This window comes from Gopherus evgoodei, unplaced genomic scaffold (genome assembly GCF_007399415.2).
Source record: "Gopherus evgoodei ecotype Sinaloan lineage unplaced genomic scaffold, rGopEvg1_v1.p scaffold_31_arrow_ctg1, whole genome shotgun sequence".
NCBI classification, from domain to species: domain Eukaryota; kingdom Metazoa; phylum Chordata; order Testudines; family Testudinidae; genus Gopherus; species Gopherus evgoodei.
Window position 1 is genome coordinate 3736947 of NW_022059983.1, and position 22906 is coordinate 3759852.

Here is a 22906-nt window from a genome sequence, read left to right on the forward strand (position 1 = left end):
ATATGGAACCCGGCCCTTGTTGGTGCTGACTCCGCCTGGAGGAAGGGTTCCGTTGCCACAGAATATGCTGTGGTCACAAGCCGTTTAACCACCATCTTTACCGTTGATGGGTGTGACAGCCCATGGTGAGAAGCCAGCAGTTCCCTCACAGGCTGCCTGTGCGTGTGGGTCTAAAGGAGCAACTGATATTCAGAGCAGGCTTCAGGAGGCCACACTGCCTGTGCCGGTCCCCCATTTCCTGACTGTGACTCTCGCTGGGTGCTGTCTGCCAGGTTCTGCTGGGCTGCTCCAGTGAGTACGTCAATAACTCAGGTTGCTTGTCTCTGACAGCATCCGCCTGTCTCCGCGGTTGGAATGGCCAGGGCCAGCCTTAGGGGGAAAAAGGTGTCCTGGGCAAGCTTGTATTTTGCTGCCTTTTCTTTGAGTTTAAGTATTCTGACATTCTGAACCTTGTGGGAACACCCTACACCCCCATGTTCATCATTGTAATATGATTATGTGGTATCTAATGCAAAGCTGATCAGATTGGGCATCTTCAGAAGGCATTGAAGCATTGTTATAGTGCTGTTACAGGTTGTAATTTCATGCATATATTCATGAGGTGGAAAATCATAGAATATCAGAGTTGGAAGGGACCTCAGGAGATCATGTAGTCCAACCCCCTGCTCAAAGCAGGACTAATTTCCAAAGAGATTTTTGTCCTAGATCTCTAAATGGCCCCCTCAAGGATTGAGCTCCCAACCCTGAGTTTAGCAGGCCAATGTTCAAACCACTGAGCTATCCCTCCCCTATTTGCCCTCATGGCTTAGAGCAGGCACAGGCAAAAACTTCCCAAGAGCAGAGAGGTAGTTCACACCTCATCAGGGCAGGTATGGGACAAACCCAGCCCAGCCTCACAGGAACAAAGGACACTGGCCTAGGCAACAACAAAGGATCTGTTGGACTCTCCAGCGAGTCACCCCCCTTCCTTTGGTCAGTTTGGGACTGCAATGAGGCAATGCTATCTGACTCTGAAGTGCGGGGCGAGGCAAAGCCAAGAGGGGAGAAAGGACATGATAAAGGGAGAGACGTTTGCCATGCTCTCTCTCTTCCACCTCCACCTACAGACATCACCACCAAGTGACTGAAGTGCTGATTAAAGGGGAGAACCTGGCTGAAGAGCAACCAGCCAGTCTGTGGTGAGAAGCATCTAAGTTTGCAAGGGCCCTGAAAGCGTTAACATCAGCTTAGAATGTGTTTTACTTTTATTTCATGTGAACAAATCCAACTTGTTATGCTTTGACTTATAATCATTTAAAAATATTTTATAGTTAATAAATTTGTTTGTTTACTCTACCTGAAGCAGTGCGTTTGGTTTGAAGCATGTCAGAGACTCCCCTTGGGATAACATACCTGGGACATATCAATTTCTTTGTTAAATTGACGAACTCATATAAGCTTGCAGTGTCCAGTGGGCATAACTGGACGCTGCAAGATGGAGGTTCCTGTGGTTGTGTCTGGGACTGGAGATATTGGCTAGTGTCATTTGGTTGCACAATCCAAGGAGCAGTTTACATGGCAGAGGCTGTGTGTGAACAGCCCAGGAGTGGGGTTCTCACAGCAGAGCAGAGCAAGACTGGCTCCCAGAGTCAAGGATTGGAGTAACCTAGCAGATCACCGGTCCAGATAACACCAGAGGAACCTCACAGAGTGTATGTGTAGCTGGTTACTCCAAGTGCAGTTCACACTTTAAGCACTGATAGTTGTGATTTTAAGTGAGTCTTAAGTGCAGTGGCTAAGAACAGTCAGGAGGGGGTCACAGTTTTGTTGTTTTCTGTTTGCTTATTTCGGGAAAGGGAAGTAAGAACAGGAAAGCAGGAAAATAAGTGAAAGCAGGGAAGAGATTGCGAAGTTGGAGCTTTTTAGGCTGCAGGTTGCAGAAAAGGAGAGGGAGCACCAGAGATTATTGCAACTGAAAGAACTGGCGATAAAGGGAAAAGAGAGAGAAGAAAAAGAGGCAGCCAGAGAGGAGGCTGCACACAGAAGGGCCATGGAAGAAAAAGAGAAGGAGAGTGAAAACACCAACTGGATCTGCTAGAAAAGCAGAACCGGAAGCCCCTCCATCCCAACGACTCCCATCACTCCAAAACTCCACAAGTGGGAACACTTATGCAGTGAGGCTGATGATATTGCTGAATATTTGACTACCTTCGAAAGGCTGCATGAAATCCGTGATAAGAGGGTTCCTACCCTGATTGTGAAATTAACTGGTAAAGCTCGAAATGTATTCAGTGGAATGCCTATCGAAGATGCTTTAGACTATTGTAAATTTAAAGACACTGTTTTGCAAAGTTTTCAGATTATCCCTGAAACATATAGAGTGAAATTTAGGACTCTTAAGAGGGATATTGGTAGGAGTAGTGGGGAATATGCAAACAAAATGAAAGATTTGTTGGGAAAATGGGTGAGGGGCAAAGAGGTGGCAAAGTTTTGAGGGAGTGTTGGATCTTGTTGCTCAAGGGCATTTCCTAAGCGTATGTAAGGCTGATGTGAAGCAGTGTCTGTGGGACAAAGATGTAAAGGCTGTGGAGGAGGTGGCTTTTTTAGCTGATGCCTTTGAACAGAATCAGGCGTCTGCTGAGGGCAGGCCACAGAAAGAGGGGTTTAAAGGAAAGGGAGGATCCCATTTTGCCCCTAGGAAGAGAGAAGGGGATTGGGAGCCTAAACAGTCTCTTACCCAAAAACAGCAAAGAATCCTGTGGCACCTTATAGACTAACAGACGTTTTGGAGCAATTGCTTTTGTGGGTGAATACCCACTTCATCGGATGCATGGGTCGGATGCACAGAAGCTCATGCTCCAAAACGTCTGTTAGTCTATAAGGTGCCACAAGACTCTTTGCTGCTTTCACAGATCCAGACTTACACGGCTACCCCTCTGATACTTTACCCCAAAACATTCCTCTAGTGGTAACTCATCCCAAATCTCTGTAAAAGCAGAAGAGCCCAAAAGATGCTACCAGTGTAATTCCACTGATCACCTGAGGCCAGAGGTGAAAGTAAGCCGGTATGCCCCGGTTCAGCGTATCAGCAAGAACCGGTGTGCTGTATCAGGGTGGCCCAGCTTCCCCAGGGGGCAATTTAAAGCCCCAGGCCCTTTAAATTGCCACCAGAGCCCCACTACTGGAGCCCTGGGGTAGGGCGGCGGGGCTCTGAGGGCTATTTAAAAAGTTCGGGGCTCCTGCTGCTTCTACTGCCCTGGCCCTTTAAATAGCCACCGGAGCTCCACCACCACTACTCCAGGGCTCCGGCAGCTATTTACAGAGCTGGGGCAGTAGAAGCAGGGGAGCCCCAGGCCCTTTAAATAGCCCCCGGAGCCCTGGGGTAGTGGGGGGCTCCAGGGGCTATCTAAAGGGCCTGGGGCTCCAGCTGCCTCTGCTGTCCTGGTCCTTTCAATAGCCCCCGGAGCCCCGGGCTGCTGCTGCTACCCTGGTGGGGGGGGGGGAGCACTTACCTGACAGGGTGGGCTGGAGCTGGCTCTGACTCCCTCAGCCACGCCCCTTCCATCCTAGGCCCCACACCTTCCAGGGGCCAGAGCTGGCCCCAGCATACCGGTAAGTCACTGGACTTACTGTCACCCCTGCCTGAGGCATAAATGCCCTGTGGTAGGAGGAAGCAGGCAACCAATTGCTCTTGTTAGTTCTGCTGTCCTCAGCACACAACCGCCCCCCCCCCCCCAAGCAATTGAAACTTATCACATTGGTTCTGTGAGGCTATCCTCTGCAGAACCTGATATGAAACATGTTAAGGCTGTCCAAACTGAGGGCAGGGAATGCTTGGGGCAGAGGGATACAGGGCCCCAGATCTCTCTGGTTAAGCAGAGCATGGATCCAAAGGCCAGTATGTTGCCTGGCCAAATGGCAGAAATTGTAGGGGTGGGCGAAAGCAGATTCCTGGTACCACTAGCTAAAATCCATGTGGTGTGGGAAGGTTTGGAAAGTGTTTTGACTGTGGGGGTAATGAAACACCTCCTAGTCAACTGGCTCCTTGTAATGATTTTTTCCGTAAAAGCAGCAAATAATCCTGTGGCACCTTATAGACTAACAGATGTTTTGGAGCATGAGCTTTCATGGGTGAATACCCACTTCATCAGATGCAATTCATGTATTCACTCACGAAAGCTCATGCTCCAAAACGTCTGTTAGTCTATAAGGTGCCACAGGACTCTTTGCTGCTTTTACAGATCCAAACTAACACGGCTACCCCTCTGATACTTGATTTTTTCCGTGTAGCTCAGGTTAAAGTATTTGCCTACAGCAGGAGGGAGTTTTATGTGGGGACCCCCGAGGGAAAGCAGTGTACTTAGAGAGGGCTCTGCATACTTAAAGGGGCAATGCGTGTCTCTCTCTCACACACATGGTGTCTGTCTCTGTCTCTCTCTGCCATGCTGTCTCCCCTCCCTCCGTTCCTGCTGCCTTGTAGACTGTAAGGCTACATTAACAACGTGTTAACCCTTGAGGGCTCAGCCACGTGCTAGTTCATCCTTTAGCACCCTCTGACTCCACCACCTCAACCAAGCTTCATGATGGTCATTGCTGGGTACAGTATTAAATTGTTTGTTTAAAACTTATACTGTGTGTGTGGGTATATACAGGGCCGGTGCAACCATTTAGGCGACCTAGGCAGTTGCCTAGGGCGCTGGGATTTGGGGGGTGCCATTTTCTTCAGCAGCAAAGCGATGGCCGGATCTTCAGCCACCCCGGTCGCCGCCGGCATTTAGGCAGAGAGAGCTGGGGCAGGGGAGCGCAGGGAGGGCTGCCTGCAGCAAGTGGGGCAGGAGGCGGCACGCAGGGGAACTCCCTGCCCCAGCTCACCCCTGCCCCGCCTCCTCCCCGAGCACGCCATGGCTGCTTCACTTCTCCCGCCTCCCAGGCTTGCGGCACCTAAGCTGATTGGCACCGCAAGCCTGGGAGGAGGGAGAAGTGAAGCGGCCACAGCGTGCTTGGGGTGCTTGTGCGCGGAGCAGGGGTGAGCTGGGGCAGTGGGAGTGCCTCAGGGCAGAGGGTGGGGAGCTGCCACAAGGGGGGCACCTCAGGGCGGAGGGGGGTAACTGCCGGGGGGGGCTCAGGGTGGAGAGGGGGAGCTGCCACAGGGGGGCTGGGGGTGCAAGGTGTAAGTTTCACCTAGGGCGCAAAACATCCTTGCACCGACCCTGGGTATATATATATATATATATATATATATATTACATTAATTCTTATGGGGAAATTGGATTCACTTAACATTGTTTCTCTTAAAGTAGCATTTTTCAGGAACATAACTACAATGTTAAGCAAGAAGTTACTGTATTTTCTGTCTTATTTTCTATCCCATGGTTCCTAACATTCTGTTTGCTTTTTTGACGGCTGCTGCACGTTGATTGGATATTTTTCAGAGACCTATCCACAATGACTCCAAGATCTCTTTCTTGAGTGGCTACAGCTAATTCAGACCTGGTCACTCTGTATATATAGTTGGGATTATGTTTTCCAGTGTGCATTACTTTGCATTTATCCAGGGCTGCTTCAAGCTTTTTTGCCGCCCCAAGCGGCGAAGAAAAAAAAAGAAAGAAAAACCCGATTGAGCTGCTGCAAAGTGCCGCCGAAGAGGAAGAGAGGGAGTGAAGGACACGCTGCCAAATTGCCCGCCGAAGACCTGGATATGCTGGCCCGATAATGGACGGAGTGCCGCCCCTTTCTATTGACTGCCCCACGCACCTGCTTCCTTTGCTGTTGCCTGGAGCCAACTCTGCATTTATCAACAAATGAATTTCATCTGTCACTTTGTTGCCGAGTCACCCAGTTTTGTGAGATCTCTTTGTAGCTCTTTGCAGGCTGGTTTGAATTTAATTATCTTGAGTAGTTTTGTATCATCTGCAAATTTTGCCACCTCACCCTTTTTCCAGATCATTTATGACTACGTTGAATAGCACTGATCCCTACCGTTTGCTTCCTGTGTTTTGACCAGTTACTGATCTTTGAGAGGACCTTCTCTCTTATTCCATGACAGCTACGTTGCATAAGAGCCTTTAGTGAGGGACCTTGTCAAAGTCTTTCTGAAACTCCATGTACATTCTATCAACAGAATCACCCTTGTCCACGTTTGTTGACCCCCTCAAAGAATTCTAATAGATTGGTGAGGCATGATTTCCCTTTATAAAAGGCATGTTGAGTCTTCCCCAACAAATTATGTCCATCTATGTGTCTGATAATTCTGTTCTTTACTATAGCTGGGCCCTTTATTTTCAGTTTTTATTTTATTTATTTTTTCCTGGGAATTTATCAGTGTTTATTACCACAACAACAAAAGCAGGTGAAAATCAGTGCAAAAACTATTAATAATAGTTAAGCACTGGAATAAATTGCTTAGGGAGGTTGTGGAATCTCCATTATTGGAGATTTTTAAGAGCAAGGAAACACCTGTCAGGGATTGTCTAGATAATACTCACTCTTGCCATGAGTGCAGGGGACTGAACTAGATGATCTCTCGAGGTCCCTTCCAGTCCTATGATTCTATCATTTTTTTGGGTAAATATTGAGGTTTATCCAGTAAATTAATGCTTTGAATTTAGGATGACCAGACGTCCCAATAAAATTGGGACTGTTCCAATTTTGAGGAGTTTGTCCTGCATCCTGACTGAAGTATGGCCAGGACACCATTTGTCCTGATATTTTGTTTCAGGCCTTTTTTTTTTTTACACTCACCTGTCCTGGTCTTCGGCAGTAATTCGGCAGAGAGTCCTTCAGTCACTGACTGTCTTCAGCGGCATTTCGGCGGCAGGTGCTTCTCTCTTTGGTGGCAAGGTTTATTACCCGCCGCTGAAATACTGCCAAAGACCATCGGCAACTGAAGGACTCCCCGCTGAAGACCCGGACGTGTGAGTGTAAAAAAAAAAAAAATCCCCGCCCGGAGGTGGTCCCGATATTTTCTCCTTACCATCTGGTCACTGGAGAACTAGCACAGAACTCCAAACACGAGGCCACCTCTGAGTTTAAGAAAACAATATATCTCTAATCCCCAAATAAAACTTTCTATTTAAATAAGCAGTTTACTGTTGTAGACTTAGAACTCTGAACTCTTAATAACTGGGCCCCACCATTTGCAGCGCATACGCTTAACTTCATCCTTTTCTCCTGTTTTTTTTTTAAACTTTTGAATATTTTTTTGTGCTCCGAACCATATTCTGATACAGATTTTTGTTTTCTTCCCATTTTGGTGTGTCAGACCTTTAAACCTGTCATAAAGAGATAAGAAAAGTTAATAGCACAGAAGTACTTTATATCTCTTTGACTGTAAAGGGTTAACAAGTTCAGTAAGCCTGGCTGTCACCTGACCAGAGGACCAATCCGAGGACAGGATACTTTCAAATCTTGAGGGAGGGAAGTTTTTGTGTGTGCTGTTAGTGTTTGGTTGTTCACTCTGGGGGCTCAGAGAGACCAGACATGCAACCAGGTTTCTCTCCAATTTCTCCGATACAGGCTCTTATAAGGTCAGAATAGTGAGTACTAGGTAGATAAAGTGAGTTAGGCTTATGGTTGTTTTCTCTATTTGCAAAAGTGTATTTGGTTGGAAGGAGTTCAAATGTGTATTTGGCTAAAAGGAGTTCGAATTGGTATTTTGCTGAAAAGATTTTAATTTGCACTTGTATACTTAGGCTGGGAGAGTATTCCCAGTGTCTATAGCTGAGAGACCCTGTACCTATTCCATCTTAAATTTACAAAGATAATTTTTACTGTTTTTCTCTCTTTAGTTAAAAGTTTCTTGTTTAAGAACCTGATTATTTGTTTTTTATTCTGGTGAGACCCCAGGGGACGGGGTCTGGATCCACCAGAGAATTGGTGGGGAGAAAGGAGGGAAGGGGGAGAGAGAGGCTAATTTCTCTCTGTGTTAGGATTACTGTCTCTCTCAGGGAGAGTCTGGGGGGGGAGAGAAGGAGGGGGGAAGGTGAATTTTCCTCCCTGTTTTAAGATTCAAAGAGTTTGAATCACAGTGATCTTCCAGGGTAACGCAGGGAGGAGAAGCCTGGGAGAGGCAACGGCGAGGGAAAGGGTTTACTTTCCTTGTGTTAAGATCCAGAGGGTCTGGGCCTTGGGGGTCCCTGGGCAAGGTTTTGGGGGGACCCTGAGTGTACCAGGCACTGGAATTCCTGGTTGGTGGCCGCGCTACAGGTTCTAAGCTGGTAATTGAGCTTAGAGGAATTCATGCTGGTACCCCATTTTTTGGATGCTAAGGTTCAGAGTGGGGATTTATACCATGACAGGGTGTTTTTCAAACCATCGCTTTGGGAAATATTTCAGGATGGGTCTTTGGCCTGTGTGATGCAGGAGGTCAGATCGGATGAGCACAATGGTCCCTGCTGGCCTTGGAATCTATTAAAATAACATCCCGAGCAGAGCAGAGAGACAGTCAGGTGTGAAATGCAGTGGGGTTGGGAATCGCCCCGGGGCAGGTACGAGAATTAACCCTTGGCGTCAGGTTAGGACTCCCCCTCCGCTCCCCTAGCCCGGTATAACAGTGGGAAGTTTATTCCCTGTCCCTGCGGCTGGGAAAGAAGGAAGGAGACAGGAAGCTGGTGGGTGAGGGGGAGGATACCAGGGCTGGGGGGCTCCAGAGCTGGAAAAGTCCAGGGAAAATCAGCCCAGGGCTGGGTAACAGTGTAGCCCCCAAGCTCCTCCCCCGTTACCCTCCAGGGCTGGCGCTTCCATTTAGGTGACCTAGGCCGTCGCCTAGGGCGCCAGGATTTGGGGGGGCGGCATTTTGCCGGGAGGGCGGCAGGCTGCTCCGGTGGACCTGCCACAGGCGTGCCTGCGGAGGGTCCACTGGTCCCGCCGCGGCTCCGGTGGATCATCCGCAGGCACGCCTGCGGCAGATCCACCGGAGCTGTGGGACTGGCGAGCGGCAGAGCGCCCCCCGCGGCGTGCCGCCGTGCTTGGGGCGACGAAATGCCTAGAGCCGGCCCTGCGCCTAGGGTGCCAAAAACCCTGGCGCCGCTCCTGCTACCCTCTGCTGTTCATCAGCTGTCAGCTAACTGGAAAACCCCGCCCCCAGACTGACCTCATCACCAGATGTTCAGTTCCACCCGGCATGAGTCCGCACCGCCGGGCAGGCCCCCAGCTGGTGTGAATCGGCCCTCGTGCCATTGCGGTGGGTACCAGGCTGAGTGGGCCCCGGCTCTGATCCAGGGCAGCTGGGAGGATGGGGGAGAGGTAGAGGGCTGGTCCCTGGCCAGATGGGCCTTGGGCTCTGATTTGCTCTGGCAACCCCCCCAGCCTGGATACCGGGCAAGCCAGGCTCGAGTCACTGCCTCGGAAGGGGAGCTCTGCTCCCAGCATTCAGGGCATCCTCCCAGGAGGTGCAGGGACAGGGGGCAAGCGACATGTTTTCTCCCTCACTGTGCCCCCCTCCCCAGCTCCTATGGGCTGGGGCGGCTCCAGGCCCCAGCACGCCAAGCACGTGCTTGGGGCAGCATGCCGCAGGGGGCGCTCTGCCGGTCGCCGGGAGGGTGGCAGGCAGGGTGCCTTCGGAAGCATGCCTGCGGAGGGTCCGCTGGTCCCGCTCTGAAGCAGGCCTGCGGGATTGGCAGAGCGCCCCCGCAGCATGACGCCATGCTTGGGGCGGCTAAATGTCTAGAGTCGCCCCTGCCTACGGGGCTCAGCAGTGGGGAGTCACCTAATCCTAGACTCTCACAGCAAACCGGGAAAGGAGACCAGCTTTGCCGCGGTTTGCTCTCGCGTTCCCCGAACCACCCTGCAGACCGCAGGGAAGGAGACCTGCTTGCTCGGGGTTCCGGGAACGAGAGAGCAAACCGGGAAAGGAGACCAGCTTCGCCGCGGTTTGCTCTCGCGTTCCCCGAACCACCCTGCAAACCGCAGGGAAGGAGACCTGCTTGCTCGGGGTTCCGGGAACGAGAGAGCAAACCGGGAAAGGAGACCAGCTTCGCCGCGGTTTGCTCTTGCGTTCCCCGAACCACCCTGCAAACCGCAGGGAAGGAGACCTGCTTGCTCGGGGTTCCGGGAACGAGAGAGCAAACCGGGAAAGGAGACCAGCTTCACCGCGGTTTGCTCTCACGTTCCCCGAACCACCCTGCAAACCGCAGGGAAGGAGACCTGCTTGCTCGGGGTTCCGGGAACGCGAGAGCAAGCCGGGGAAGGAGACCAGCTTGATTACCAGAGGCTTCCTCCTTCCACGGAGGTCAAGAAAAGCGCTGGTAAGTGTCTACATTGGATTACCAGCGCTGGATCACCAGCGCTGGATCCTCTACACCCGAGACAAAACGGGAGTACGGCCAGCACTGCAAACAGGGAGTTGCAGCGCTGGTGATGCCCTGCAGATGTGTACACCTTCAAAGTTGCAGTGCTGTAACTCCCTTACCAGCGCTGCAACTTTCTGATGTAGACAAGCCCACATCCCTGCTCTCTGTGTGCCTGCCCCAGTCCAGGATACCCCTGGACTGGGGTGTTCCAGGGGGCAGCGCACAGCTGGCAGGACCAGCCCTGAGCCTGGCGCAGACCCCTCCCCCAGATGCAGGTGCAAAGGGGCCACTGGACAGTGCCAGATTCAGCCCCCAGAGCCAGGCACCTTCCATCACCATTTACATCCATGCAAAGTGAGGGATAGAGAACGCAGGCAGGTTTGCAGCTCTGACCCTGACGGGGGAAGGGATTTGCATCCCGCTTTGCATAGGTGTGACATGCATCTCTGCAGGCTGGCCCTTTATGACAGAGCAGGAATAGAATCCTAGAACCATAGGACAAGCCCATGGGACTCCCTGCCACTGGGTGTGAGTGGCCCTAACCTGTGGAACTCCCTGCCACTGGGTGTGAGTGGCCCTAACCTGTGGAACTCCCTGCCACTGGGTGTGAGTGGGATTAAAGGGTTAGAAGGGACCGTAAAGGTCATCTAGTCTAACCCCATGTGAAGATGCAGGATTAGTTGTGACTAATCTGACTCAGACAGATGCTGTCCAGCCTCCTCTCAAAACCCTTCAGTGAAGGAGCTTCCACGACCTCCCTGGGCGTCTGGTCCATTGCTTGATGCTCTTACAGTTAGACAGTTTTTCCTGTGGATTAATCTAAATCTGCTCTGCTGTAGTTTGACCCCACTGTCTCTCGTCCTGCCCTTTGTGGCAAGAGAGAACAATTTCCATGTGAGCACTTCTGGTTTGGGCAGTAAAACACCTCTCAGAATCTCTGGGAAAAGAGCTGGAAATAACCAGTCCCCAGGATCCAAACAACACCTCGGGGTAAAGGCAGTGTGGCCCCCAGAACTCTGGGGACAGCCGGGCCCGCAGGCTGGGGAGGCCATTGTGGTTTGTTAGTGCCGGGCCAGCGCTAACGGGCATGAACCCTTTGGACACGGGGCCCTCGTGGGCAGGGCTGGTGCACTGGATCCAGGAGGGGGCAGCACACAGGTGGGGTGATTCTCTCCAGTGTGGGGCAGCAGGGGCGGAAGGCTGGACGGCTGGATTGGGACAGACACAGAGACACAGGATTATTTCTCTCCAGCAGGAGGCAGCAGTAACAGACATTCTCTGTCTCTCTCGCTTGCAGCTTCTGGAAGAATCTCCCTTCTGTTCTCGCCCATCCCCATGTTTACCAGCAGCTCAGAAGAAAGAGCTAATTTCCATGCTCCCCCCGCCCGGTTCCCAGCTGTCTGGCTGAGTGCTGCACCACAATCAACTCTGCTTCCCACCCAGGCCCTGGTGCCGGAGAATCGGCAGCTCCTGGACCAGCCCCAAGAGGAAACCTCTGGTGTATTTCTGCAGGTGAGCAGCTTGCCCAGCCGCGTTGGTAGCATTCAGGGTCTGGAACGAATCACCTCTAGGGTAGATTGGCCGCGACTGGGAAGGGTTTTCCCCCTTCCTCTGTGGCTGGATCACCTGGGTGTGGCAAAGCAGCCCGTTCCCACCTCTTTTTGTGACCCAGCCCTTAGTCAGGTCACGATTTCGTCCCACCCTCTTTAGTCCCCTTGGCCTTAGGAAAAGATTTTCAGCCCCGACTCTAGGCCCCATGGTCCTGGCCCTTCTCCAGTTTCACACCACCTCCCCTGTGGCTGGCAGGGGAACCTGCTGGCTACACTGGACACCAGGCCAGGGACCTTAAGGCTGGGCAGCAGAGTTCAGTCCACCAGACCTTTTGCTGTGACCTCCCTGGACTTCCTCCCACCCAACTGCCCTCAGCCCTTCTCCCCACGTCCTCACGAGTCTCCCACTTCTTTCAGGGCCGGGAATCCCCCAGTAAATCTCCATCAACATGTAACTCTCAATCCAGAGCCAACGCCCTCCCTGCACTCTAATCCCAGCCAGCGACTGCAGAGCCCCTTTGCCATCCCACCTTCCTTGGATTATAATCCTCTGCCCAGCTGGGGTCCATCACCGTGGGGCCCATCCTCCAGGTGAGCCCCTCTGTGCACTGGTCTGTGAAGTGTTGGGTGTTTTAACCCTTCAGGCACTGAGCCGTGCTCCCAACCTTCACGTAGTTCTTTCTCTGGGAATTTCCTAGGGTTTTTTCTTTTCATTATTAAAAAAATCCCACCAAGCGCGAGGCCGTTCCCGGGCGACATGTCGACTGATCTGAAGATCGGCAGGATTAACTTCAAACAGTTTTTAAAAATTAAACATTTAAAGGGCTGTTCAGCGGTGCCCCAGCACAGCAGAAAGCCACCAGAGCCCCCCGGCCGGATACAGCTGGGTTTATAGCTGCTTTGCGTCTCCAGCTGCCGAATCTGGCCCTCAATGTGCAGTTGACTCTCTGGTTTAGGGGGATGTGTTGCAGAGCGGAGCTCTGTGGAGTGGATGGAGGGAGCTGTCCCTGAGTCACCGTATCGCTTTGTCTTTAAGGGAGGCTTCTGCCTCAGCTTCCCCAGCACGGCTGCCTCGCCACACGCAGGAGCCTGGATTTCTGAGAGCAGCGACAGATGGGCCAATATTGGCGTTAGCTCTTAGCCTGAAGAAGCCATCTGGTGCCCAGGTAACCATAGTTACTATTATGCAGAGTCCGCATCAGGCTTACATGGTTGCTATAGCTGCTTTCTAGTGGCTCCCACATCATCGAGTGTGAGAGGGGACCGAGGCGCGGCCGAGAGCTGGTAACCAAGGGGACGTTGCCAGGGGAGAAGAATCAGCCCCTGGGAAGGGAGCGTTGCAGTTCAAGGTAACTGCACCTGCCTTCCCTCTCTGTGGGCCACGTCTCTCTCTCTCTCCCGGCTACACAGTCCCCTGGCTACCAGGGCTAAGCCCAGACAGCCTCCCCGACCCAGCACCCGCGCTCTGCTTCCTCTCCAGAGGCTGCCGCTGGAGAAATTGCCACAGCGCCAAGTGCCCAGCTGCTTGTGAGTTAGCCCTGTGCGGAGATAACCTGACAACCCATAAAATACCCCACGGACCCACATATTTGGGAAAAGCTCCCTGGAGCTCAGCCCCACTCCAGCCTGGGGCTCTGGAATTGAAATTGCAGGGCGAGGGGAATTGAAATTAGGAGGGTGTTTTATAAACAGGCACCTGTTAAAGCTACGTAGAGGTTGAGTAGAATCCAGAAATCGCTATTGTAGATTTGTAAGAATCAAGTCTGTGTACTTTTTCAGCTGGCTTAACAAACACTGCTTGTCCTCAGTTGAGGAGTCAATATAAGTACCTTCATTAGTCAACTTCTGGATGAAGTCTTTGCTTCTTCCAGTACTTTTTCAATGGAGAGCTCTCTGATTGATCCAAAAGTAGCTTCTATTGCTGGACAAAGATCTACTACTGTTGTAGCAGATGCCTGGATGGCATTGTTTAATGACCCAAGTGGTTTCAACCATAGACTTACAAGAGAGAGAATGGCAATAGTCTTCTCTGAACTCAGTAACAAAAGTAACCCACCAGCCTCACTACTTAGATCTGTCCTATCTTGGTGGACACTTTCCGAAGCCAGTAATAACGGCTGCAGTAATTTTAAGGCAACAGCCAAGGATCGCTCATGAGAAAGCTGGCAGGTTTTCCCAGGTTGGACTAATTTGAACTTCAGTCTCAGTGTATCTTCTATTTGTTTCCAAGATGTTCAGTCCTTTTGGACTCTTGCTGAAAAATCTCCACTGGGGCCCCCGGCCGCTCCCGCTGCCTCGCGGCTCCAGCAGTGGGGCTCTGGCGGCGATTTAAAGGGCCTGGGGCTCCCGGCCGCCGCTACCATAGCAGAGCCCCAGGCCCTTTAAATCATCGCCTGAGCCCTGGGCCTCCCGGCCACCTCCGCTACCTGGGGGCTCCAGCAGTGGGGCTCTGGCAGTGATTTAAAGGACGCGGGGTTCCAGCCACTTCCGGGAGCTCCGGGCCCTTTAAATCGCCGGCCTGGGGAAGCGGGTCCGATATGGCGCACTGGCTCTTGACATCACTCCGTACTGGCCTGTACCATCTTATTTTCACCTCAGGACAGGTCAAATAGTGCCTCTGACTCTTGGGCAGAGCCCACACCACCAAGCAAAACACCTGTGCCCCACCCTCTCTCTGCACCAGGATCTGGCATCCAAACCTGCGTTGGGAGTGCGGGTCAGTTGCGGGTGACTGGTGCTTAATTTGTAATGAAAGAGGTGCTGGGGCTCAAGCAAGTTTGTTACTTTCATAACTGACATGACAAGCCCAGAGGTCCCGGGCCTACGAACTGCCGAGCCTAGAGATGCCGGGGCTCAGTCCTGACAAACCCTGGCACAAACTAAGCCCTGAGGGAGACCCCCTTATTCAGTCAGGCTAAGCACAGTTCTGCTGCCCTTTACTCAGACAATGAGGACAACATTTCATGCCCCCACATTTAATACTTCAGTGATTTGTAACCCAGCGCTGGCCAAAACTAATCACTCGGGCAGCACGGCTCTGGCTGCTGGATACCTGGGCAGAGCAGGTGAGTTCATGCAAACACAGTCTGGTCCTGAAGCCTTTCCACCCGCCCCGGCTCAGCACTAGCTGTCAGGGGAGAGCTCAGTCTGCCCTTGCTTACAAACCATCATTTGCAATGATTCGCTAGGCCAATACGAAACAAACGTGCCGACATTGCCATAAATAACAGCTGCGTGAAGAAGCCAGTCTTTGGTCAGACTTTTCTAACCCATTCTGCTTTCTCAGGAACAAGTATTTTCTCGTATTCTGTGTATACTTTTAAAGCGTGTGTTAATGTTTCACTTTCAATTCAAATTTCCAACCAATGACTAAATTGGAAGCACTGCATGTAACTGGGGTGGGGGGCGTGTTGGGGAAATTCGGGGGTGTGTGTACAGTTCCCCCTCGAGGGTTGTCTAGGGAAATCCCTGGTCCTTCCAACCCCACAGCCAGGGTTTCCCTGTGGCTCCCGGCACAGAACCAGAACCCAGGCTGGGCCTATGCTTGCTCGTCTCCGGCGCAGGTCAGCAGCCACTTGGGCCCCTCTCCACATGGCACAGCTCCCCAAGGCTGCAGAGCCAGAGCTGGGGAATTTCCATCAGCTTCTCCCCGGTGAATCCGCTGCACTTGCACTGTTCCCAAAGGCCAGTCTTGGTGGCACATTGCCCTCTGACCCCGCTGGCCTGAGGCTCCTGTGACCACGGAGGGGCTCTCACAGAGCAATCGGGAGCCAAAGTGGGTCTCAGCTGAGCACGGCCTTTTGGGGCCATCGTGTCCCCTGCTCTGGCCTCAGGCTTGAGCGTTGGCTTCCCCAGGCCAAGCTCTGGAGATGCTGGATTTCAGTCCAGTAATAATCGCTGTGGTGGTTTGAAGAGGCTGCCCTGATTCCTGGCAGAACCTCCCTATTCACATCGTTCCCTTCTGGATCTCCAGGCATCCGGTCTAAGGGGTCTTGCTCGAGGAGGTCACTGCAGGAAACGGCCGGAGGGGAGGGGCGTGTCTGGGGCCCGAAGACCTAGTCCTGGAGGCACTGAGTCAGCGGGGTTGGGGGGAGAATCTCTGGGGCTGGCACAGCAATGGGGATACTGGTTAAAGAGGCTGTTTGAAGGCCCAGGCCTGACTCCACGACCTCCTGTAAATTCCCTAATCAATTTTCTGACTTTACAAATGGGGCTCATTCAGAAATTTTGCGCCTGGCATGAAACGATCTGACAGGAATGACTCTGGGAATGTATTGAAATTTCATGCACTGGGTGGGCCAGTAGGAATCTGGCAGTGACCAAGACACAGGATGGCTTGGTGTTCTCCTGTTACAGATGGGGAAACTGAGGCACAGAGGTGGACATGCTGCATCCGAAGTGCACAGAGGGTATGTGGAAGAACAAGGATTCGAACCCAGGACTCCTGAGTCCCAGCCATTAATCACTAGGCACCATTCCCTGCCACCTGGGACAGCCATGAAGACTTTCCTCGTCCCTTGGCTGCACTTTCCCATTCTGTTTATAGGAAAAGGTAACTGGGAATGTCACTCATGGCATCGTACTGGGATAATGGCAAATCCTTGTGCATCACAGCCGGAGTGAGCTCCTCCCCCAGCCGGCATTCCCACCCCCTTCCCCACAGGGCCCCCCACAGGGCCAGGCTGGGGCTGGAGGAGTTGGGAACTCCCGCAAGGCTGACAGTCCCACCCAGCTGCCCACAGCACCCTCTGCTGGGAGAGGCGAGGCTCTCACACCCTAAATCTCACTAACCCCTGTGTTTTTTCCCCCCTGCAGTGCAGTCAGCACCAGACGTGGTAGCTCATTTCGGGGGGGACGTCACCCTGAGCTGCCTCTTCCCGTCCCAGCCCGAGATGAACCTCCAGCGTCTGACCCTCACCTGGCAGAAGGAGCGGGCGGGGGCAGAGGCCCTGGTGGTTCATAGTTATTATTACGGGAAGGAGCAGCTGGAGAAACAGGATGAGGCTTATAGGAGCCGGACCCAGCTGGATCCAGAGAGGCTGGCTCGGGGCGATGCGTCCCTGACACTGAGGGATGTCCGCACCCAGGACGAGGGTGTCTACCTCTGCCACATCACCTCGGAGCTGGGCAAGACGTCTGAACGCAGGGAGCTGAGAGTGGCAGGTGAGTGCTGGGGCTGCTGCATCCCAGGATGGGCCTGGCTAATACACAGTGGCTCCTTGGACCTGGTAGTGACTGCAGCCTGCGTGGCTCTGTGTCCCCACCCCAGTCGCTGCAGCCTGGGTGGCTCCGTGTCCCTGCCCTAGTCGCTGCCACCTGTGTGGCTCCGTGTCCCTGCCCCAGTCGCTGCAGCCTGGGTGGCTCCATGTCCCTGCCCCAGTCGCTGCAGCCTGGGTGGCTCCGTGTCCCTGCCCCAGTCGCTGCCACCTGTGTGGCTCCCTTTTTCCCTCTAGTGGCTGCAGGCTGCATGATTCTGTGTCCCTCTTTAGTGGTTATGGGCTACATGGCGCTTTATTAGCCTCCTCGCTGTCGGAATTCCCTCCAAGGCCTCTTTGCACCCAGCTTCCTGAGAACGCAGTTCCACGCCACACTTCGTTGCTCAGGTGTTTTTAGCTGGCTCACAGCAACCCTACGCCGAGCTGATCTGCTTCAAATGCAGGGGGGTGGGCATGGGTCCATCACAGCTCCAGAGTCCCACAGAAACTCATTCTCGTTATGCACATTTACACATCACATCACATTTACTCTACACAGCATCTGACATTTTACGATTGGCTGGTTACTTAGCAGGAACCAGTCCCTGAGCCACACGCTCTGTCCCCGTTTCGACTTCCTCTTTCCCTCATCTCTCTATTCCTAACGTATCCTGTCCCTTGTTAGCTGGCTCACAGTAAATAGGTGCTGAAGTGTTCTCCCTCTTCTCTTAGCTGGCTCAGACATTCTGTCTTTTCAGCCTGCTGACCTCTTGACTCATCTTCTGTAGCACAAATGTCGTGCTTCCAGCCTGATGAGTCATTTGCCCCCCAATCCTATCTTCCAGAGGAGGAGGCCTTACGTCAGGTCAGGTCTCAGCTACACTCACACTGTTGTGTTACTGTGGCTGGTTCTTTAGCTCAGGCAGCTGCCGCTCAGGGGGTTAGACGTTGGTTAGGTCATTGGTTCAAGCCCCAGAGACAACCTGACGTTGTTCTCTTTAAAATGTCTTCCTTGGTGCTAACCTGTTATTTCCTGCAGCTGACTCTATCGCAGGGGTTCTCACACTTCATTGCACCGCGACCCCCTTCTGACAACAAAAATTGCCACATGACCCAAGGAGCGGGGACCCAATCCTGAGCCCGCTCGAGCCCCACTGCTCCCAGTGTGGGGGTCAAAACCGAAGCCCAAGGGCTTCAGCCCCAGGTAAGAGGCCTGTAACCTGATCCACAGCCCCAGGGCTTCAGCTTTGGCCCCAGGCCCCAGCAAGTTTAAGCCAGCCCTGGCGACCTCATTAAAACAGAGTCACAACACACGTTGGGGTCCCGACCCGCAGTTTGAGAACTGCTGCAGTGTTGGTTCATCCCACGTGCTGGGAGGGTGAATCCTGGAGCTGGAGCCCTCAGAGCCTGGCTGGAATCTCTCTGCGCTGAGGCTGCCCTGTATGTCCCAGCTGTGAATTGCTGAGAGCTCCTTCGGTGACCCCAGTGTGAGCCCTGCTCCAGAGCAGACTCAATCCAGATTCACAACTCAGGGCAGGACCCAGCCCGTGAGGCCCAATTCTGAGCCCCCTCCCTAAATCTGCTCCCATGTTTCTTCCCTCCAGCCCCATTCAGCGAGCCCCAGCTGACCTTCAGCCTCTCCAGTGCCGGGGTCACGCTGACCGTCCACACAGGGGGCGGTTACCCCGTGGCCACGGTGCGGTGGCTGGACGAGGCGGGCAGGGATGTCACAGCAGAAGGTGCCACAGAGCAGCAGGTGGATGAACAGGGGCTTTACCACGTCACCAGCTGGGTCACGGTGCCGTCTGCGACCCACAGCACCAGGCTGACCTTCATATTAACCCCTCGTGTGCTGGGGACACCAATCACCCGGCCACTGAGCCTGCAGCTGAGCCCAGGTGAGGCAGGGAGGGGAGATCTGGATTTCAGCCCCCAGGGGCAGCTCAGCCCTGGGAACCCTGAAAAAGAGTGGGTGCAGGAAGTCCAATGGGGGTGGGGGAGCCCCATCTATTCCCCCCCCAGTCTATTCCCCCCAATGATAAATCCACCCTGCTGATGCGATTGGGCTCCCGTCCCTTTCTCTGAGCATTCGCCCCAGCTGTCGTCAGGGCATGACCCCTGCACTCAATCACAGCTCCATCCTCTCTCTCTGTTGTAGGACTCCTGGGTCCCCCAGCCTCCTGCCTTGGGGTCCGCCTGGCTGTCATCTGTGCCGCCTGCCTCTTCATTGTCCTGCTGGCTGTTGCGTTTCTCTACCATCTCCGCCAGGCCCCGGCTGGATCCTGCTCCTGGAGGAAGATTGAGGAGGAGGAGGAGCAGAAAGAGATCTCCTGCCCAATCCCAGCCAGCCCCACTGGCCACGAGCAGCCAGCCGGGGACAAGTCCTAGGGATTGGCTGGGGCAGAGCTGGAACCACCATGGGCAAGATCTAGCATCACCCAGGCTCCATCATCTCCTGGCAACCGAGCCCCAGGGGAGCAAGGACAACCCCACTGCCCCAGCTCTACCATCCAGCCATGCCCCTCCGCCTGGTGCCCTTGGCCAAGATCTGGGAGACCCACATCATCCTCTAGTGGCATCACCGCAGAGTCTCCGGCCTTCACCCTCCACCCTAAGAATCACACTCCATCCATGGCCTTTGTTTTCCATCCAGGGCTCCCGATGTGATCGGCAGAACTGCTGGACTAGCCAGCCCGCGGGTTGGCGCAAAGGGGCCAGGGTTCTGCATGTCAGCCCAGCGGCAGGTCCCTGGCTGCCCAATGCTTGTGCCTTCAGCTGTGATCTCTCCTCTGCTTGCCTTGGTCCTGTCCAGCTTCCGCCCTGCTCTCGTGCCCGGCTTCTGATCCCTGTCTCCAGTTATTGGCTTGGCTTTGGCTTTTAATGTTGGTGGATTCCTAGTTGCAGCTTTGGCCTATGGCTCTGGCTTGGACCTGGCTCTAACCACTAAGTCAGATGGCCCATGTTTTGCCCCTGACACTGGGTGTTACTCTCCAGGCTAGCTGCAGCTGGCACCGGTGCACTCTCTTCTCCAGCTGTTCCTCTTTGGCCCCCTCCCCTGCACATACTGTGCCTTCTTCATCAGCTGTCCTACTCCGTGCTGCATTCTCATCCTGGGATGGGATCAGCCCGCTGTCCTCTTGTCTGCATCATGTGCAGTTCTTATACCGCCCTTATCGCTGCATAGCTGAGCACCTGCCAAGTCGGGCATTAAGCACCACGATTGTGCATCTGTCAGGTGCTGTTTGTTCTCTCAGCCTCTCCCCAGACGGAGAAGTGAGTGCACTGGAGGCTCTTGTTTTGGTTGGATGTCCTTTTTGGTTACTAGAAATAGACCTGTTGCTATATGTTTATGTTGGAGAAGGCAGGCCCAAGAGCCTTTGGAGCAGACAGCTGTGAGATTTCTAATGAGCCTTGGCTCCTGTGGCAGGTAGTTCCGCAGTCTTCGACCATGCTTGGAGAAGGTTCTTGCTTCTGCACCGATGAGCTTGACTCCTATGGTTGAGAATTTCGCTGGCCAGAGCTGTCAATCACAGTCTGTTCCCTCGAGCTTTACATGGGCTGTTGAATAGGCTGGGCCTAGGCCATGAAGTGCTGTGAAGATAATGACCAGTCACTATCCTGCAGGAAGCCAGCGTAGGGAGCGGAGCAGAGGTGGGATGTGCTCATGGCAGCTGAGGAGGCTTTCTGCCTGGGACCATCGCTCTGCTGTCATCCCAGCCCGTGCCTCAGTTTCCCATCTATAAAATGGGGATAACACTACTGCTGTTCTTTGTAACATGCCGTGAGAGTTGCTATTGTTTTAAGTGAATGTTTGTTATTTATTATTTGTATTATTAAATCTGTCCTTCCAAAGATGTCCTTAAGTTCATGAACATGTGTCATGCAGGGATGTAAGGAGATTGCCCTTTTTAGCTCAGCAAAGAGGCAACTTGATTCTGGTCTATCAACATGGCCCTGGGAAGGAGATTTCTGAGAGTGGAAACATCCTGGTCTGACGCAGAGCGCAATAGGGGCTGTGCCAGGACACCGGGCCAGCTGGGCCCGTGGGTCTGATCCAGGGCAGCAGGGAGGGAACAGGATATCAGGCTGGCTGGGCCCATGAATCTGATGCAGGGCGGCAGGGAGGGGTTTGGGGGTGGAATGAAAATATCCCAGAATTCCCCGTACTACACAGGGGGCTCAGCTCCACAGCCCCCTCCCCAGCTGCCGGGGGCGCAGAAGAGAGTAGGACCGTAGCGCCTGCCGAGGTGCCGTTAGGAACCAGAGTGATCAAGTGAGTAAAACCTTCCTGTCCCATCCCCTCTGCCCTGGACTCACCCCATCCCCCTCCTGCCCTGACATCTCAGCTTCCTCCTGCTTCTCCCCACGGGACAGTGCGATACAATCTCATGGGCCATACAGGGAAGGAAAAAAAACCACAACACACAGTGAAGTGGAACCCCCAGAAAAAAACAAACAGCTGAAATCCCGACTGGTTTCTCACCTTCTCTTTGGTTGCGAAAACCGCCCAGAATTTATGAGCAGCAAGAACTGGCCGGCTGTTCTCATGAGCTCCAGTTGTCTCCATTTCCCCCCACAATAAAACAGCTAATGCAGAAATATTTGACCAGCCGGACCAACAGTCTGCCCCTGACTGTACAAAAAGGGCCTGGGAGAGGGATGGACACTATAATTATGAACACAGGCTAAGACATTTACCACAACCGGCTACAGAACACACACACGATGGCCTGTGTTGATTAATACATTTCTATGCTAGCCAGCCTGTGTCGTATTAATAGCGTGCATTAGCGGCACTGTTTCTATGTGCTAGTAAGCATTAAGCACCACTAGCACGAAGCACGAATGCTGTAACTTTGCTGTAGGCTAAGCTGGCCTGGACCAGAACCCTGTTCCCTGATGCCAAGTGTCCCAGAACTCCTTGCCTTTGCTGAAATAAGGATTTGGCAGAAGCCAATAGGAAACGTGTCAAAGGCAAGACACGGTCGTTCCATGGCCTAGTACAAGCTGGGAAGGATCTTCACAGCGCAGGCCCTGGAAGGCTGGTCTCAACCCACAAGTAAGGGAGGAACAGAACAGGTTAGAGAACGGGGACAAAGCGAGGAGTTGGGTTCCAGTGACGTGGGAAGAAATTCGCAACTTGTAAAATCATATCACTGATACCTGCCAAAATGTGTAACTAAGGGATCAAATCTTCTGCATAGGGTGACTTTAAAGGGATTGCACAGGACGGCTCTTTGGCGACTGGTATCCCCTCTCCTGTAGCATATTAATAAACCTGACTGATGCTGGTTATTTTGTCTCTTGAACATATTTCATAATGAAATAACAAACCAAAGATTGGTCAATCAGTGACTATACCAGTGGTTTTCAACCTGTGGTCCGTGGGCCCTTGGGGAGCCACAGACTATGTTTAAGATTTCCAAAGGGCTCCTCTCCTCCCTTAGAAATTTTTAGGGGTCTGCCAATGGAAAACTGTTGAAAACCTCTGGACTATACGATTTCACCTGCTGTTCTTGCAGGGGATAGAGTGCATATTAGACACGGTATGCAAAGTAGCGTTAGATTGTGTCACTCTGCAGTTCATAGAGTCTAAGGCAGAAGGGACTGTTGCAAGTGGCAACTCCACTCGTTCTCAAACTATGGGGCAGGCCTCTCAACGGAGGTGCAGGAATGTGTCAACGGAGGTGTGAGTTAGGTGCTTTTTTTTTAAGAGCTCTGGCTGTCAGCCCTGGGTGGCTGGTACTTGTGCAGAAGGGCCGTGCACACCCCAGAGATGGGGATAAAGGGGACAGCCAGAGCCCCATGATCCCCAGGGTACAACCTGGAACTGATAGACGGCTGTGCCCCCCTAACTCTCCAGCCTGGGCTGTTTCTCACACTGCTATGCCAG

The 22906-nt window shown here is 53.1% G+C and overlaps 1 protein-coding gene across 2 annotated transcripts; it reads left to right on the forward strand.

Annotated features, from left to right (window-relative positions):
• The first annotated feature begins 220 nt into the window (after positions 1-220).
• Positions 221-21097, forward strand: LOC115640585 (CD276 antigen-like). Of its 2 annotated transcripts, XM_030543457.1 has the most exons (7): positions 221-291; positions 11566-11780; positions 12855-12984; positions 16175-16227; positions 16634-16981; positions 18618-18911; positions 19172-21097. In XM_030543457.1, the coding sequence occupies exons 4-7, from the start codon at positions 16203-16205 to the stop codon at positions 19399-19401; spliced, it is 897 nt and encodes a 298-aa protein (XP_030399317.1). In that variant the 5' UTR covers positions 221-291; positions 11566-11780; positions 12855-12984; positions 16175-16202; the 3' UTR covers positions 19402-21097. The 2 variants fall into 2 exon arrangements, with proteins under 2 accessions (XP_030399317.1, XP_030399319.1); XM_030543459.1 differs by lacking the exon at positions 221-291 and having other exon boundaries at positions 11554-11780; positions 12859-12984.
• The last annotated feature ends 1809 nt before the right edge of the window (positions 21098-22906 follow it).

Bases quoted from the DNA above. Each gene is read 5' to 3' on its own strand.
- LOC115640585 (XM_030543457.1), top strand. From the start codon at position 16,203: ATGCTGCATCCGAAGTGCACAGAGG. The intron at 16,982-18,617 runs GTGAGTGCTGGG...TCTTCCCTCCAG, and splicing joins CAGGGAGCTGAGAGTGGCAG to CCCCATTCAGCGAGCCCCAG. The intron at 18,912-19,171 runs GTGAGGCAGGGA...TCTCTGTTGTAG, and splicing joins GAGCCTGCAGCTGAGCCCAG to GACTCCTGGGTCCCCCAGCC.